Raw genomic sequence first — 18,028 nt, 5'->3', positions numbered from 1 at the left:
TGTAATAATATTTAACATTATTATTATTATTTTCTTTTTACTGTATCTTTGATCAGATAAATGTATCTTTGATGAAAATAATAGACTTTTTTATTATTATTATTTTATTATAAAATCTTACCAACCCCAAACTATATATATATATATATATATATATATATATATATATATATATATATATATATATATATATATTTTTTTTTTTTTTTTATAAAACAATATTTTGTAACATTAATAATGTCTTAACTATAACTTTTGATTAATTTAAGACCTCTCTGGTGATTAAGTGTTAATCTTTAATTAACTTACTCCAAACTTTTGAACCTTTAACCTAAAATGAGGATGTTGCTTAAAAAAAAAGATCATCATGTTATTTATCAACCATGCATAATTCAATATGAGAAATGTATTAACTGTGGTTTGGGAAGGTCAGCATGAAGTATATATTGAATCTTTCGAGAGGTGAAAGTGGAGCAGATGTGTGAAAGTGAGAAGAACTAGAGGATGTGAGAAGTGTACTAGAATAAATCAACTTCAGCAGTGTCATACAAGATCGCAAAATCTCACGACTGAACACAGATGCATAGTAACACTATCAGTGTGTACCTGACACTCGCAGGAGATCCCCGAGTAACAGCCTGAGCTTCTGCGGCTTCCTACAGAGATCAGAAAAATGACTCAGTGTTTGTTACCATCAAGTAATCATGATAAACACAGACTAGAGATTCTTTGAAAACCCTCATTCACTGTTACTTTCAAAACCAATCTCCTCAAGAGCAGCATTTGATGACAAAATGTATATTATGAAGTCAGAGCTTTGTAATTTCCTGTCTGCAGAGAGTGTTTCCTGCTGTACCTGCTGTTGTGGTGATGCTGTCCTGCCCACATTTGGACCAGCTGAGTCCTACAATAGAACATAAAAGACCAAAACATCAGTGTGTGAGAGTGAAACCCGTCTGGCCTGCAGAGAAAGCTTGTGCTTGTGTGTGAAACTGAATGAAACGTACCAGTCTGCTTTGCAGCGTGTGCAGATCGTGTGCAATCTGTCTGATCAGCAGTCGTAACTTGTTGCTGATGACATGAACCTTCTCTTTGGCCTCCAGGGTGTCTTCTCCCTGGTCCTGTAGCAGGATCTGTGAGGAGATCTCCTGCAGGCAGTGCACCTCCCTCTCACGAGACTGTAAGTCCTGCTGAACAGCCTGTTATGGACAGATAACAACCCATATATAAAAAAATATGAAGAAATTCTGTCCCAGAATTATCATATTTTTGTGGGGGCATTAATATATATTGTATATAACAGCACACAAGCAAGCTATTCTACCTTGAGCGTGTCTCGATGCTCTTGCAGGATGTTGAGGTCTGTGTTTTGGTCATGGATGTTGACCATGTAGCGCTGGCTTTCTGCTTTAGCTAACCACAGCAGCAGAGAGTGAAGAGTCTCGTGAAACTCCTGTGAGAAAGAAAATGGAATAAACAGATGGTCTTCATTACATGGTGCTTGTGTGTTTGGTTTAGGCTTCACTATGTCATCTTAACAAAAGCCCTAAAGGAAGTTACAGGAAAAACAGCACATAATAATAGCTGCCTTTTTTTAATTAAATGATAATTACATTTTAATTGCATTTGATACAAGTCTGTCACGGTATGCTGCAGCTTTAAGAACAACGTGTACCCTATTTCAACAAACAACTAAAAAAACCAGCTTTGTGGTTTTATGGATTTGTATCTTGAAATAAAATCTAACCGACACAAAAAGTAACAAGTGCAAACCTGTGAAGGTACAGAGACATGAGCTTACTAAAAGCATCTTGTGTTGCAGATCCAGAACAAAACAAAAAACACTCATGGTACTTTGTTATAATGTCCTAACTCTGGGAACAGTGTCACTTTTCGAGCTTGTTTTTGCTCACCTGACACTCCATGAGTGCTTGATGCAGTCTGTGTTCCCAGCTGTCCAGGGCCGCACAGGCATGTGCCCATTTCTGATTGGCTGTATCCAGATTTTCACGCAGTTCGTGTAGTTCAGTGCTGTCTCCGTGTTGGAAGCCCCGCCCACTAAGATTAACACCAATCATCACTGATTTGTAGCCGTTAAAAGTCCTCTGCATGTCCTTATAAAAAACAAGATGAGAAAATGAACCTATAAAGTATATGCCTAAATAATACACACTACCATTCAAATGTTTGTTCACCAAAGTTCAAAACAACATTTATAAAAAGAAAAGATTTAATCATTATAGAAGCATACAGTATATATGTACAGTGCTGTGTTAGTAAGATTTTTAATAAGTCTATTCTGCTCACTAAGGCTGCATGTATTTGAAAAAATATAACAATTTAAATGAACTGTTTTCTATTTGAATATACTTTAAAAAAAAATGTTTTCCTGTGACGCAAGGCTGTATTTTCATCACTACTCCAGTCTTCAGTGTAACATATCTAATCTAATATGCTGATTTATTATCAATGTTGGAAGCAGTTGTGTTGCTTCATATTTTTTAGAACCTGTGATACTCTTTTATTTATGTGATCAGTTTTGCTTCACAGGAATAAATTATATTTTACAATATATTCACATTTATAATTGCAATAGTATTTCACAATATTGCTGTTTTTTCTGTATTTTGATCAAATAAATGCAGCCTTGATGAGCAGAAGAACGCATTGAAAATAGTACTGATCCCAAACTTTTGATATTTAAAATATATGAAATTATTTATAAAAATGCACTCTTATAAGTGCATTGTTTTATTAACTTTGTATCCAATTCTATCACTCTCTAAATGTCTCTGTAAGTGAGTACCTTTAGTTTGTGGATATTGCTCTCCATGTCTCTGATGGTGATTTTTGGCTCTAGAGTTTGAAGCTTCTCTAGTTCAGGCATCATAGTGTCCAGCCATGCCATGACATCACTGAGGTCAGAGGTGAGTTTGTGCCACTGCTGAAGATCCTGTGGCACGCTGTACGTCTGCACCTGCAGGAGCTCCCATCGCTCGATCACACCTGACACCACAGATCAGAGGGCAAAGGTCAGATATCACTGAAACTCAACTCGTGCATGGCCATTCCTGTAAAAGTATTACAAATAGCAATACCTGTCTTATCAGCCGCAGAGAGCACCGTCAAACCATGATCATCCAGTTGTTCTTCCTCGCTCAGAATCAGTTTCACTCGCTTTATACTGTCTATACTGCCAGCACACTCAGACATGAGCTTATCCTGGAGAGAAAGAGCAAATACAACACCAACTGTGTTTGTATGTGTGCGCCAATGCTAATGTGTGTTTAGTGAGTGTGATGCATGTGTGAGGACTCACATAGGCCTGTGGGTGGTAGTGGGCGCTGGGGTCAGTGGGTGAAGATGTGAGACTGCGTATGATCTCTCTGTTCACTCGCTTCCTGTCTGGCAAATCAGGAGAGTGCCACGGCTCCACCACTGACCTTCCCCCTAAATGAGAGACAGAGGGAGATATTTTAACTCCTTATATTCCTTAAAACAAGCATGCACTAAGTCATCACTCAGTTGAACAACATGCTACAGAAAACAAAAAAAAAAGAATAAATAAAACTGACGTGCATTAGGAAAAACATCTGTTTGAACATGTACTGCAACACATGCAGGAGAAGATTCTTGGCAAACATAAAAACAAGCATCATGGGATTTCAAGAACATGGGCAGCTGCTTGAGAGAGGAAGTTGTTAGGCAGTCAGGCAGTGAGAACAAGGCATAAAATGTCTATTATATTTAGAGATGAATGGAGGAAACATATGTTAAAACACGCATGTAATGTGCAGTGACAGTGCTGACAGGATGCAGCAGGCTGATGCCTACCGGACACAGCCTTCAGAGCTTTAGATGTAGCTTTAATAAATGACTGAGAGCTCTCAGTGACTTCTACATCTGCAACAGAAGAGTGGCAGACAGACAGTGATCTAGAGACAGAATAATCTAGACTCATAGAGAGTGATTTAACATACAGACAGAGATCTAGATAGTGTATAACAGGGAGGCAGAAAACAAGATGTGCAGCACTATATACACAACAAGGGCATTGAATAACAGCTCGAGATACAACAATCTTATTCATCATATGGATCATTCTATAATTGGAGTACATTTCACAACAATGAAAAATGCAAAAACAACATGCTTTATCAACAAAAAGAGGTTTCTTCATCAGTGTAAAATCATTAAAACGGCATTTTAAAATAACACTGAAAAAATAATTTTCAAAGTTACAAATAAAAAGGAATGGAGTTTTTCAAGAAAATACTATTTCAGTTTTTCTATACTGAAAAATTGCACTTTTACTGCAATACAGTGTGTTTTTGTCCATTTCTGTCAGATTTACACCATTTGATGTTGTGGTTTTTTTTTTTTTTTTTTTTTAATAACTATATCACCCATTTCTTAGTTGCAGGTGGTTGTACTTAGTAACATAGTTGACAGAAAGTTGCGGAAATAAATATTGCAAAAATATATGTATATATATATATATATATATATTTTTTTTTTTTTGTAAAGAAATCAAATACAATATAATAATACTGACTGACCTCAGAATTTTTAAAAAACTAAAAACTAAACCCAATGACAAATAAACGGACAAGAAAAAAGAAAAAAGAAAAAAATACTAATATAATATATAAAGAGATCTAGCTACATAATTTATACACTAATACAGCACTGGATAGTAAACACTCAAATAGATATTCCAATAACAGACAGAGATCTGGATTCTCTTTAAACAAGCAGCAAAAAGAGCTTGACACTCGTACCTAAACGAGCAGTAGATAACAGATAAAGAGATCAACAGAGCGGCGGATTACAGATAGTGATAGATTTACTCTAACAGAGTTAGACTCTTAACTATCTGGGCATAACAGTGTCATGTAAGAGACGAAGAACTCTAGACAGACCTTAATAGTGCAACATATAGAAAAAACAGATATCTAGAAACACTAACAGAGCGGCTTAAAACCAGAAAGACAGATCTAGATAGAGCTGCAGAGACCAGTCTTTAAAGAGTTACCTGATAGGGCGCTGTAAAACGTCAACTCCTCGTCATCCTCTGGAGATGAGGATCCACCCACATCTACGGTGTGGTCCCACTCCAGTGGGATTGAATCCACACTGACGGGGGTCTCACGCCCTGAGCGCTCTAGAGCAGGTGGTATCAGCTGGGACACGGCCTGGCGTACTGTTAGTGAAACATCAGAACTCATCGCAGCCTCCTCTTCCTCCTCCCTCTCCCACACCCCGCCGAAATCAACCGAGTCCTGCCGATCTGTGTCCCTGTCGGAGAACTCTCGGTCCTCCTCACGCACCTATGAGAAGAAAAAGGTAGGAAGGGTTAAAGTCAGTCCTCAGCCATGAGAGTATTGTTCAGTGTTTGTAAAATGAGTCTTTTCAAACTGACTGGGCGTCTGCTGATAAGACGGTGGTGGAATCGGGCGACTCTGCCAAATACTTCCTGGCAGTATGAGTGCAGCTCCTCTAGTTCATCTTCAATGAGTACGGCGTCCAGCGGAGCACTCTTCTGGATCAGGTTTTCTCCAAATACAATCAGAGCATCAATCTTATTTGTGTTTAGAGTGATCTCCTGCTGAAAAGCCTGCAAGTCAAATCATAAATTATTTTCCATTCTGAAGTCTCTAACCAGACTTTAATACATAAAATCAGAGTGTACCATACGTTTAGTTGACGCATCTTTTCATGGATATCGCTCTCTGAAAAATGCTCCACATTGGTGAGCTGAAGGTCCATTTCAGTCAGCCAGACCAGAATCCCCTCCCGTGTTCCTTCAAAGTCTTCACGTTGAGATGTGAAGTGCTGCACAGAAGAGAAGCATTTAGAGTTCAGAAACATTTTAGAAAATTGAAGTTAGCCCAAAAAAGGTGCACTTTGCTGTCATGGAAACGAAGAATTGAAGGTCAGAGATGCAATTAATTTTAACATTTTCACAGGTTTATTAGGTGCCATTTCCAAACCAGACACAATTTGAAAATTTAATGTAGAATAAAAAGCACTGTTCAAAACTATGGGCTTAATAATATTTTTTTTTGTTTTAAAAAAAGTCTCTTATACAAAGTCTGCATGTATTTGATTAAAAACACATTAAAACACAGTAAAACTGTAATGCTGTGAAATATTATTAACTATTTTCTACTTTAGTTATATTTATTTCCGTGATAGCAAAGCTAAACTTTCAGGCTTTAGTCTCACATGGTGTTCAGAAATCATTGTAATATGTTAATTAGCTGCTCAAGAAACATTTCTTATTGATATAAACAGTTGTGCTGCTTGATATTTTAATTTAAACTTTCATACATATTTTCACGATTCTTTAATGAATAGAAAGTAAAAAAAATAAAAATAAAACAGCATTTATTTGAAATAGAAATCATTTGTAACTTTAAAAATGTTGTATTATCTCCTTTCTGACTAAAAGAAAATAAATAAACACACACACACACACACACACACACACACACACACACACACACACACACACATATATATATATATATATATATATATATATATATATATATATACTGTATATATGACTTAAAAAAAAAAGTATGTCTCAGTTCTGACCTTTAACCTGCGGAGCACAGTGGCCACTCTCTTCTGTAACGTATCCCAGCGCTGGTTTCCCTCGTGCACCATCAACTTCAGCTTACTGGCACCGTCTGTCCGGTTCTCTCGTGCCAGACGTCGGTATTGTTTGTTCACCAGCTCCAGCTGTGTCAGGCGCTCATGGACCTGGCGCTGGAACGCCTGTATGCGAGTGTGTTTAAAAACAGTGTTAATAGTCCAAAATATTACGTCTAGACAATCAGAGATTTGAAAACCACTACACTCTTAAAAACAGGTTATTTATTGTCATTTATAGTTCCATGAAGAACTTTAAACATCCAATGGAACCTCTCCATTGCACAAAAGGTACTTTATACTTGAAAAAAGGTTGTTTAGGTTATTAAAATGTTCTTTAAAAAACTGAAATGCTCTTTGGGGAACCAAAATTCATTTTCATTGGTGTCTCGGCGAAAACTCTCTTAAGAGTGTATTTCAGTTTTAATTTGAATCTGTATGAGAGTTCTGGTACTATTACTCAGATGATGATTAGGCTACCATGACTGGAAAAAAGCCCTTAAACCGATTCAGACCTCAAATTTTTTGAGTTCCTCTTTAGCACAGGTGTAGAGAACATCTTTTGTGGCAGGGTTGGCCGCTGTACGTTCTGCTGTGTTCAGCCAGTCTTCAAAGCGTGAGTAGTCATCCAGGAACTTGCACCACAGACGCCATGTCTCCTCGATCCTGCAGCGGACAGTATTGAGCACAGTGGTTAGAGAAAAACAAAAACAAATGTGTGACATTATGAAACCAAACATGCTGATTTGGGTGTTTGTATTGACCTCATTCTCCTCTCCATAGACATGGCACATATGTTCCTCCAGCGGCGGTCCAGGCTGAGCGTAGTCTGCTGAATGGAGTCGTTCTCTCCATCACTGCCACAAGCGTCCGCATCATGCAGCAAAACATCACACAGGGTCAAAACTGACGCTACACCCTCTGTATGCTGTTCGATGTCTCTCTGCAAGTCCTAGTGGAGAACAACAATATCACACTCTAAAGGCCTGCTCAGACCAAGGACAGGAACTATAATGATAACTGTAAAGTTTCCATAATTAGTCATATTCTTTGAGAAGAGGAAAGTCTACACCACAACTATGAGGAGTAATATTATTGGAAGCTATTTCAAAATCCATCCTGCTTTAAAGAGCTTGAGCATTCTTGGTATGGATAGGCCTAGGGACTAACGTTGGCCTATACCAAAATATATCGAACTAACAGTCGTTTAAGAAAGATGACATTGCAAAGACATCTCATTCTATTAAGCATTGGTGCTTAGAGAAATCGACCTCAAAACGCATTGTGCACTTTAAACATATGTATTAGTTATTGTGGTTTTGTTAATGAATGCACCTGTTACCTGATGTTCTGCTAGTTTGCGCTGGATCTCATCACAGTGGCAGATGCTGTAAATGATGGGTTTAGCCAGTTCACCCTCAACGCGGGAAAGCCAGGTACGGAGATTATTCATGTTCTTATCCAGCTGCTGCACTGTCACCAGCGTCTCCTTCAGCTTCCTCACCCTGAAATATAATCAGTCAGTCTTTCAATACTTGAATTTTTTTTTTGCTGGTATTCAATAGAACAGTTTTAAGTGGAGACAGGAAGCAGTAAGAGGGGAGACAGGAAAAGAATTGGGAAAAAGATCTTAAGCTGGGACAACTTTTGTGTGTATCACTTAACTGCATTTTGATTGGTTGGACATTTGCTTTCCTGTAAAATGTTAGTCAGTCAGTCATCATTTCTTCAATAGAGTGCAACAGTGTCTGTCCTGTTTTTTTGTGTCCTTTTTCCAATTAATTTGCCCCATAGGGGTTTAAAAAAAAGTGCAATTTCTGTAGTAAAAAAATCTTGAAATGTTAATATGATAAACGGTTTGTCTGTCTTTAGAGTTATCGTTGGAAAAATTCCTATGGAGACAATGAATGGGATTTTTACTATAGAAACCTAGAAGATATTGATATAGAAATGTATCCTTGCAATGAGTTTTGTTCTGTGTGGTGCATGAGGAACAGTTCACATAAAAAGCAACCATTTCTTGACCACTAGTGTCATTCCTATATCTAGCCTGCCAGCTGAGGTTTACAAAGACACAATTCAGGACAAAAGGCTTTTTATTAGAGTGTGCAGTCTGGAGTGTCCCACGTCTGGTCCTTCGGTCACAATCTTTTCAACCCAGACCAGAACACTCAGTGTTAGAACTATCTGAGCATGTAGATTGCTTTCAGGCCACTCTAAGAGTGACATCATGTGACTAAGAGGATGGGGGCATTCCTTCAGAGTCATGTGACATTTCCAGTGGAGGTCCGACCAAAACAAACCGGAGTGCTGATGTGGAAGAGGTGACATCACACAACAACTCAACTGCACATGACAGCAATGCATCGAAGCATTTGCTGTGCCTATCGGAGTGTTTATTATTACAGCGACAAACACAAGCATTATTTGCATTTATCACATGCAAAATGAAGGGAAAACACACTTAAATAAAATAACAGATGCATTAAGTCACTCAGAATATTTGGTGCAATGGAATAAGGCAAGCTGCACTCTGCATCACATCAATATAAACAAAGCCTTAAAAGATGACAAGATTTAGAAACGTACTCTATAAATAAAGCATTAGTAATTGCATAATTGCATATTTCCAAATGCATACATTTAGCATTTTCTTCACATTCTGGTTTTGGTGCATATCTGTTTAGAATTGAGAACATGCACCATCTGCACATCACCAGAATGCACGTCCTCCCTAGAAACAAGTGTGTTTCCATGCAATGCAGAATCTGATCAGTCATGCACTGAAGCCACAGAACACAGACTGACAAAAGCACTGCCCATCCCCCTCTCACAAAACATGCATACATGAAAGCCCTGTGTCTGTGCAATTAGCAAGCACTTACTCGCAGACTGGCGAGGCTCCATGGCTCTCTCGTGTTAGTGTTAGCATGTCTGTCTCAATGGCTGTGGCTGATCTCACACGAGCTCGTCTCACAGACCGTGAATTGCCGTAATACATCACTCCCATATGGAAGCAGATTAGACTCAATAATATTGCATGCAAAAAACACCATGCACATGTGTATCCCAATTTACATGCATGAAGTATCTGACAAATATGCATGACAATATTTTGTGAACGTGAACTGGTTTTTGTGAATATATATATATATTTTTGTGTACACGTGAATAGGGATACGCATGTGTGCATCGTGTCTTTTGAGTGAATTATTACTGAGTCTAATCTGCTTCCATACTCCCACCCTCCTGACCCCCTCTCAAATTCAACCCCCCTCTCTCCCTCTCACTGAATGGCCAAGAGATATGTCATTTACAGTGGAGATGTAGGAGATGCGGATACTCCATGTTCCCTTCAATTTCTTCAACTGCATTACAAATAGGCTACAGCCGAAGTTTTAATTATTTAGGAACATTAGACTGTCATATTACATACACCATTTTTGGCTTTAGCAAGTATATTTTAGAGATGTGTTACAGGAATCTTGTAGAGACTGATATGCATTTTATCATGACAATCTGATACAGAAATCATATCTGACTTTTAAATGTAAAGCTAAATTGTCTTCATGTATCAAGCTTGATTGCAGACAGAGTTGGGGGTTATGCATTACATATAATGCAAGTTACCTGTTAGTAAAGTAACGCATTTAATTTACAAGAAAATAACTGAGCTACTTGTTTCAAATAAGTAATGCAAGTAACTTTGTTTTCCCTTCTATTCACTCACATCTGTCCTGTCCCCAATGTTGAGAGAAATTGGGAGTGAGAAAACAAAGAGCCACTTCCTTTAGCTGAGGCTAAGTAATTTAACTTTTGGTGTGAAAGGGCCTTTACAGTTGCCCAAAATATAACTTTTGGGGTTTTTGTTATTAAAAATAAACAATTGAGCCCATCCCAGCATACTACAATTTTAGTTACTTTTTTATACAATACAGTAATGCTTAACTTCATATTGTAGGTAACACACAAAGGCAACCAAATCCTATTTATGTATCAAAAGTTAAACAAAATGAATTAATCGTATCCATTACATTCTCAATTTCAATTTCATTAGTTACATTTAAGGACTGGCTGTATTAATTAACCAATTGAAACCAGCTAAAAAAAACAAACAAACAAATATAAATACGTAGAGGACCAGAAACATTAAGCTATTTTTGAGAAAAACTCATTTTCAATGCATTATTTGTTTGTTATATGTGGCATTATGGATGTACAGTGCGAGCCTCAATGTGCAAAACTAGCGAGCAGGTTAGACAGGTTAGACAGCATCATGTACTTTTGAAAGTCATTTTCTTTCTCATGTGAGATTCTTGCCTAACCACAGTTAAGAAAACAGTGTAAAAATACATCAAAAGAATATGTGTACTGTATGTTTGTCTTTGTGTGAGTTCATAAGAGTTCAAACAGGGACTTCTGCATGTGTTGTAGTCTTCTGTGGTCTTAGATAACGTCCATGGGCCAAAACTAATTAAATCCAAACCTATCCTGAACAGATTATTAAACCAAGAAGAACACGGTGCCATTTCTCTAAGCAACAAGTGAGGAAGCTTCACGAATGATCAAGGCAAGTTAAAAGAACACATAGAAACAAAACATACTGAAGAAACATTTTCAACACAGAACACTCAAGCTAAACTAGCAACCACCCAGTAGAAACATGTTAAAACCCACTCAGAACAACTTAATACAGTAGCAGGAACAATTCCAAGTAAAAGTGCACTTCAAAAACCAAGATGATGCACTTAACTGAAAAAAATTTAAAATAACAAATGAAGTGTGGAATGTTGGACACTTCACACACTCAACAGCTTTCCTTACATAGTAGAAAGACAAAATAAAATTAATACATAAAATTCATACACTTGATAGACTAGATAGACTATGTAGGGTATATGTGTGTAGAAAACAGTCTAATACATCATTTGGGACGTGTTTTGCACAGACAAGTACCACTCATATTATATAATTTGTAGTACTTGTTTCAGGTTTAAATTTCTCTGACATGCTTAAAGGGATACTTCACCCTAAAATAAAAATTTAGTCATTAATCACTTACTTCCATGTCATTCCAAACCCATAAAAACATTGTTCATCTTCAGAACAAAATTTAAGATATTTAGGATGAAAACCGGGAGGCTTGTGACTGTCCCATAGACTGCCCAGTAAAATACACTGTCAAGGTCCAGAAAAGTATGAAAAGCATCTTCACAATAGTCCATCTGCCATCAGTGGTTCAAGAAAAAAATCCTAAATTCGAAAAAAGTTTCAAAGATGAACAAAGCTTTTATGGGTTTGGAACGACACGGGGGTAAAGTGATTTTTTGGGTGGAGTATCCCTTTAATTTCAAGCACTTTAGCTAAATGAGTTAAATAAAGATATATCTGGGCCACAGGGAACCACTTTGGTGGGCCTCACATAGGCAGAGCTGCTTGTCAAATTCTTTCAGTCTTTAGAAGAGAGTAATTCACGGGTGTTGGGAAGATTCAGAGCACACTTCAGCTCTCTGAAGGGTTTAATTCAATCGTCCCACTTCACGGTTAGTCAGTGTTCAATATCCATTCAGGACGATAGTCATGGTGTATAAAGATTGTCAAAACATGGAATCTTATTTGTGAGGAGACAAAAACAATATGCACACACACAAACAGGAAATACTGTCACACACCCTAAAATAAGCTTATGGCCATACAAACACTTCCAGCTACAGGTGTCTAAACTTCTGAGTGGCAACTGGAAAAAAATTCCTCATACAAACACCCACAAAAGAGTCCTTAAAACAGGGAGTAAAACTTTTAATGAACTTTCCTGAATAGGAATCTTACGAGTGTGTTCAGAGGGGGTGTTTTCATCTGTCCCACATTGGTCCTTTGTCCAGCAATAGTGAGCAGGGTTTTGTAAGATACCAAGAGTTCAATAATACAATGGCTGCCATCATTTAGCAAATAGCAGAAGAGCAGAAGGACAGTGCTTTGATGCTGATTGGCCGAGGGACACAATAAGTGTAGAAAGAAGACTTATTGGACAGCGAGTGGACACAAAGGCCTACGCTAGCAGACAGCATCTGCCACCTTGCAGATGCTGTGAGGGTGAACTCTGCTGTGATTTTAGCTGACAAAAGAGTCGGACGTGTCTGTGTCAACTTCTGTAATCTTGTCTCAATCGCACACTCCCATTTGCAAGTTTGTGTGAGTGACACACAAATATATACACATAAACTTCCATTCAAAAAATCGATTTTTTTCGAATTTTTTTCAGGATGAATAGAAAGTTCAAAAGAACAGCATATTATGGAATATTATCAATCTTATTGATCCCAAACTTTGTAAATATTACAAATGATAATGTATACAGTATATTGACATATCTCTTCAGATGGTCTAAATACAGATGAAAAATAATCTCTAAACACTTGATAATGACAATGAAAACAGCGACCAGCTGAGACAGGAGTCATGCTTATGAACTTTGACCTCAGACACAGAGAAAACAAATGACTTTATCAGACAGCATTATCGACACAGGCTCGACCCAGTACTACATCACTCTTTTGACAGTGAATTTAAAGGAATAATTCAACAAAATAGTACATATAATGGACAGTCAGTTGGATCATTATCTCTGCCAGGGTGATCATGTATCATATGAAGGTGTTTATTTTTTAATAAGAACCCTGTTGACTGCATGTGTTTTGGTTAAACTTGTGCTCATGGAGTCAGTGATTGATGGGAAGGGATATTGACAGGCGTAAAGCTTAGCTCAAGGTGAGCGCCGACAAACAGGCAGATCTCGTGCCTGGTTACCTACTGATCCACAAAGCTACTTTTAGTGTCTACATGCACCTGCACAGCCAGTGTTAGCTCTAAAACCTTGACATTAGTGGCACAGAGCCAGAGTTAACATTCAGACTGCTTATAGACATTCAGGAATCTGCTTGGCAGGGAACTATGATAGAAATGTTTGTAGGAAGGCATATTTTGTCTGTCCGCCTTTTTGCAAACCTGATTAAAACAAGCAAGCATGCAAGTAACGCAATAACACTACCAGTTTTTAAGAGAAGAGGATGCTTCAGGTAAAGAATGCTTTAAAGAACTTCTTCCCCTTATAACCTCAAAACCCTCTCTCTTAAGAGGCTTGTTTAAGCAACACAATTACATTAAATGACAAACCACCAGCTGATCCGCTTACTGTCACAATGTTCCAGCTGTATTTCGAATTCTGAAGTTCTTCACTGACATCGATTGGTTCCAAGAAGAACTTTCAAAATCCATGGAAATTTCCACTACACCAAAGGTTCTTTCAATGATTGAAATGTGCCTTTTGATAAGAAAATAATGTTTCTTTTAATGTTTCCTGACAAAAAATAAATACAGATGCATTGAATGTACTTTATAATGATCCCAGAGATCCAGAACTGAAGAGCGGAGAAAATGCAGAAAATAAAGGCAGACTTGGAGACAAGAAGTCAACAAGCTGGCCAGCATTGTATCATGAAGCTACAAACACCATCTGTCTAATCAAAGAGCTGTCAGTCAAACGAAGAGCAGGACAAACCAACCTCCTCCATACGCTTCATCCACCCTGACACCGCCCATCTAGACTGATGCCACGTGATTGCCTACATTTCAGTCTCTCTCTCTCTTGCAGTTTCTGACTTAGGGGAGCTAATGTTTATGCTGCATTGAATATGACAAACTGCACTTCCTGTCTGTTAAATAAAGTGTGACTGAGATTAATTGGATCAATGTCAGATTAACATCATTGTGCTTTATGATGTACTTTGAAAGCAGTTCATATCCCATGACCCAAACACTTTTAAAAAGCCAAAGTTCTCAAGTTACTTGTGCATCAAAGTTATTTGGACACATTCTAGCAGTATTTATAATAAAGGAGTGTTATGTACTGCATCTGATTTGCTGTATTTCAGCATGACCATGCTCAGGATCACTCTATGGTCTTACCTGGCTTCGATGTGATCAAACAGATGCTGCCAGCGGTCGTTGATGTCCTTGATCTTGTCATTGATTTCTGTTTCTTTGGTCTTGTTGCTAGCAGTGATGAGTTGTTCTCCCAGCTGTTTCAGATGTGTCTTATTCTCACTAAAGAGGTTGATCTCCTCCATACAGTCCTGAAGAGAGTCAATATTTGAGTGTAAGTGTGTGAGGAAAGTAATGATTAATATTTTGAGTCACACTCTTGTTGCTTGTTTGCTTAAAACATTAGGTGAAACAGGACATATAGCAAGGAAATGAAAGAAAATAAATGTGTACAGTGTATCTGAGCTGGTTATCGAAGCTTTGTCTCACCTTCTTGAGTTTCTCCACCATTTCCTCAATGCTCAGCTCAGCACTGTGTGCTACCTTGTTTTCCATCTGTGTCAGCCATTCACACAGCTCCCGATTCTTCTCATTGAAAATGATCCAGGCATTCAGTCGATCAGCAATCTCCTGCTTACGAAGAGACACCTACAGAGAGAGAGAGAGAGAGAGAGAGAGAGACATACAATACATAAGAGATATGACAGCAGTGCAGCTCACACAGACAGGGAATCTCACTAAACCTGTCAAAAAGATGTGCAGACCATATTTCTCACTAAAATCAAAAGAAATTTTTTTTTTTTTTTTTGCATTTTTGCTATTAAGAATACAACCAAAATCTGAGAACCACAACTTTGTAAATTAAAAAAATAAATAAATACAAATAATAAAATGTTAAATAAATGTTGTACTGCCTTGATACTGATTTTAAAAACTGTGTATTACAGCAATTGTGACTGCATTAAATTTAATGAATCAACACTGAGAATACATGGAATTACAATGTGTATATATATCTTATAGTATGATATAGTTATGTTTTTGTGACACCTGAACACAATCAATTAATAAAATTAGTCTCAGTTTATGTGAACTCAGAATTTAACTTAATAAATTTAATTTGAAGAGACTCATAATATACACAGAGGCTCATAATGGGGAAAATAAAAAATAAATTCTGTTATCTTTTCAAGTTAATGGCCAGGCAGGGTATAATCCAATTTTGTTAAAAAGCACCCATCTATGTGTTTAAAGATCTCTAGCCAAAACATCTTTATGAACCTTGTCACTAGAAAGTTTTAAAATCCTGAAAACTCAACAGCTGCCACACGTGGACCTCACTGTTACCAGGCAACACCTCCACACCCCCCACAGACACACTCACACACTCACACTCCTGTGTGTGACAGACACACACTAGGAGTGATTTCCAAAACAAAGAGCTAAAGACTCCTGCTTCTATTCACTTCTGTGTGTCTTTTCTCTGTGTCCTCCACTCTCTACCATCTGCTCTCTTGTTCCTGTGTCGAAGACCCCCACCCTCCTCAAAACTCACACCGGACCCGCAAAACATGACCCCGGGACACTCCAGCTGATTGAACCAGCACCATATTCATTAAAAACAGCAGCAAGACCCTAATATGAGTAATGCACAGGCTCTAAAAGCAAATCAATACTTGGTCACCAGAACAACATACATCAAGGATCTTCACAGGAACAATGACTCCAGCCGAATCAATGAAGACTGATGAGAAAACATCAAACATATCTGTGTTTTGGGGTAGCTATGGTGTGCTAAAATAGATGAAATCCCTCTGAGCATGTCGTCTGTGTATGTAGTCTTATTTAGCAGTAGCTGGAGACAAAACTTATATACAAAGTCTACAAAGTTTAAATATAACAAAACACACCTTACAATTTAGTATAAGGACCCATTCTCACTATTAACTAGCTGCTTATAGCATGCCTATAAATAACATAATGACTGTTTATTAGTACTTATAAAGCACATTCTGCATGACCATATTCTACATTCGAGATGGTAAAAGGGAGGCAAAAGACATAGTTCATGGATTTTTAACAGCAAAAATTTGACCTTAAAAAAACTGTGACCCGTTCTCCAAAGTAACATGTTTAATAAATGAAAGAATTAAAAAAAAAAAAAAAAAAAAAAAAAATTAATGCTTAATAATTTAGATATATAAATAGTTTTAATAAAAGCTAATAATATATTTTACTGTTAAATACTGTTCAACTTCTCACACACTAAAGTTTATCAGTAAGCTTAACGACTTTCATGATTCATGTAGTCTTTATATTTGCTCTGATTCCTCCTAGTTCATCTAAATGTCTAAAAAATAAAATACATAAAGTCTGTGCTGTGTCTGCTCGTTTAACATATTTGTGAGTCTTACTTTGAGGCAGAGCTCTTCCCACTGGCTGTGCAGATGGTCCACTTGCTCCTGCAGGAGGAGGACGTCATCGGTGAGGATGTACTGGGACAGGTCCGTCTTCATGGTGCTGAGCTCGGAAAGACTGACGGCCCAGTCCTCTAAACAATCCTGAACCTCCTGCATAACATAACACACCACCGTCACACACACTCACAGAAAACACTGCTACACGTCCAAGCTCTGACTCATGCAATCTCTCTCTTTTACCCTGTGCCCCAATGAGATTAAAGCCCATGGGACAAAGAGGGAGGGCAGGAGAGAAAAATAGAGGGAGGGAGGGGATCACAGCTGAATAAGCCTATAGCAGGGAGGAAGGGAAATCCTAAGTGTCATGCAACAAACAAAAGCTATTATGTATGGTTTTAGGACAAGCTTTTAACTTTACCAAACACCATAACTTTTGAGGTGTGTTCTGAGTACAGTATTTATTTTGGTTATGTTGCTCTTTTAGAAAAAGTAGGCAACGCTTTACCCCCAGTCAAATTTCAGGTGTATTGTTCCTGTTGTATGTCAGTCAACAGTATATGACGCAGTTCACCTTTTAGAGTTAGTGTACCTTCACAAGGAGGCGTTCCTCTTCCATCTCCTCCTGCTGATCTGGGATCGACTGCTTCAGTCTGACTCGTACCTCATCCAGGAGCTGCGCCTGATCAGCTAGTCTGGTCTCACAGGTCTCCCATTTCTGCAAAATAATTTAAAAACATATAAATTGAAGCTCCTATAATGCTCTAGCATGATTTTTTTAAATAATAGCTTACATAAGCCTTTTTATATAGGGGGGTGCAGTTATCATTAGTCAGGAAAAGCATAAATAATGCATAAAAAATAAAGAGAGCTTATATGTGAGGGTAGATTGGTAGACACAAACATATGGACAGGTGTGCAGACTTCCGCTGTGGAAGGTCAGTGTGCACTACATTAAACCAGTGTCTCAGCTCAGAAACAAATGAAAAGTTAAGATACAACTAGGGGCAAAGAAAACACACATGCATGCACAAATACACACCAGTGTGGGGTTATCACAACAACACACACGCATCTACACGCTAATACTCTACACACATATCACATTTACAGTATAATACAAGTAAAAC

General features: G+C 37.8%; 1 protein-coding gene across 1 annotated transcript in view; it reads right to left on the bottom strand.

The window, feature by feature from the left end:
- The window catches only part of syne2b (spectrin repeat containing, nuclear envelope 2b), a 90,924-nt gene that overhangs the window by 1,816 nt on the left and 71,080 nt on the right, over positions 1-18,028 (bottom strand). The window contains exons 110-129 of the mRNA XM_052571686.1: positions 17,491-17,616; positions 16,896-17,051; positions 14,971-15,129; positions 14,626-14,792; positions 8,003-8,165; positions 7,425-7,612; positions 7,176-7,326; positions 6,604-6,786; positions 5,698-5,835; positions 5,423-5,617; positions 5,036-5,330; positions 3,835-3,903; positions 3,320-3,450; positions 3,099-3,222; positions 2,807-3,006; positions 1,914-2,114; positions 1,325-1,453; positions 1,008-1,199; positions 857-904; positions 607-656 (exon numbers count right to left, since the gene is read on the bottom strand). Of these exons, the coding sequence (XP_052427646.1) occupies positions 607-656; positions 857-904; positions 1,008-1,199; positions 1,325-1,453; positions 1,914-2,114; positions 2,807-3,006; positions 3,099-3,222; positions 3,320-3,450; positions 3,835-3,903; positions 5,036-5,330; positions 5,423-5,617; positions 5,698-5,835; positions 6,604-6,786; positions 7,176-7,326; positions 7,425-7,612; positions 8,003-8,165; positions 14,626-14,792; positions 14,971-15,129; positions 16,896-17,051; positions 17,491-17,616 (3,065 nt within the window). The remainder of the gene's footprint in view (positions 1-606; positions 657-856; positions 905-1,007; positions 1,200-1,324; positions 1,454-1,913; positions 2,115-2,806; positions 3,007-3,098; positions 3,223-3,319; positions 3,451-3,834; positions 3,904-5,035; positions 5,331-5,422; positions 5,618-5,697; positions 5,836-6,603; positions 6,787-7,175; positions 7,327-7,424; positions 7,613-8,002; positions 8,166-14,625; positions 14,793-14,970; positions 15,130-16,895; positions 17,052-17,490; positions 17,617-18,028) is intronic.

This window comes from Carassius gibelio, chromosome B13, assembly GCF_023724105.1.
Source record: "Carassius gibelio isolate Cgi1373 ecotype wild population from Czech Republic chromosome B13, carGib1.2-hapl.c, whole genome shotgun sequence".
NCBI classification, from domain to species: Eukaryota; Metazoa; Chordata; class Actinopteri; order Cypriniformes; family Cyprinidae; genus Carassius; species Carassius gibelio.
The sequence above is the reverse complement of the archived record's forward strand: the minus strand, read 5'-3'. Positions and strand labels throughout refer to the sequence as shown.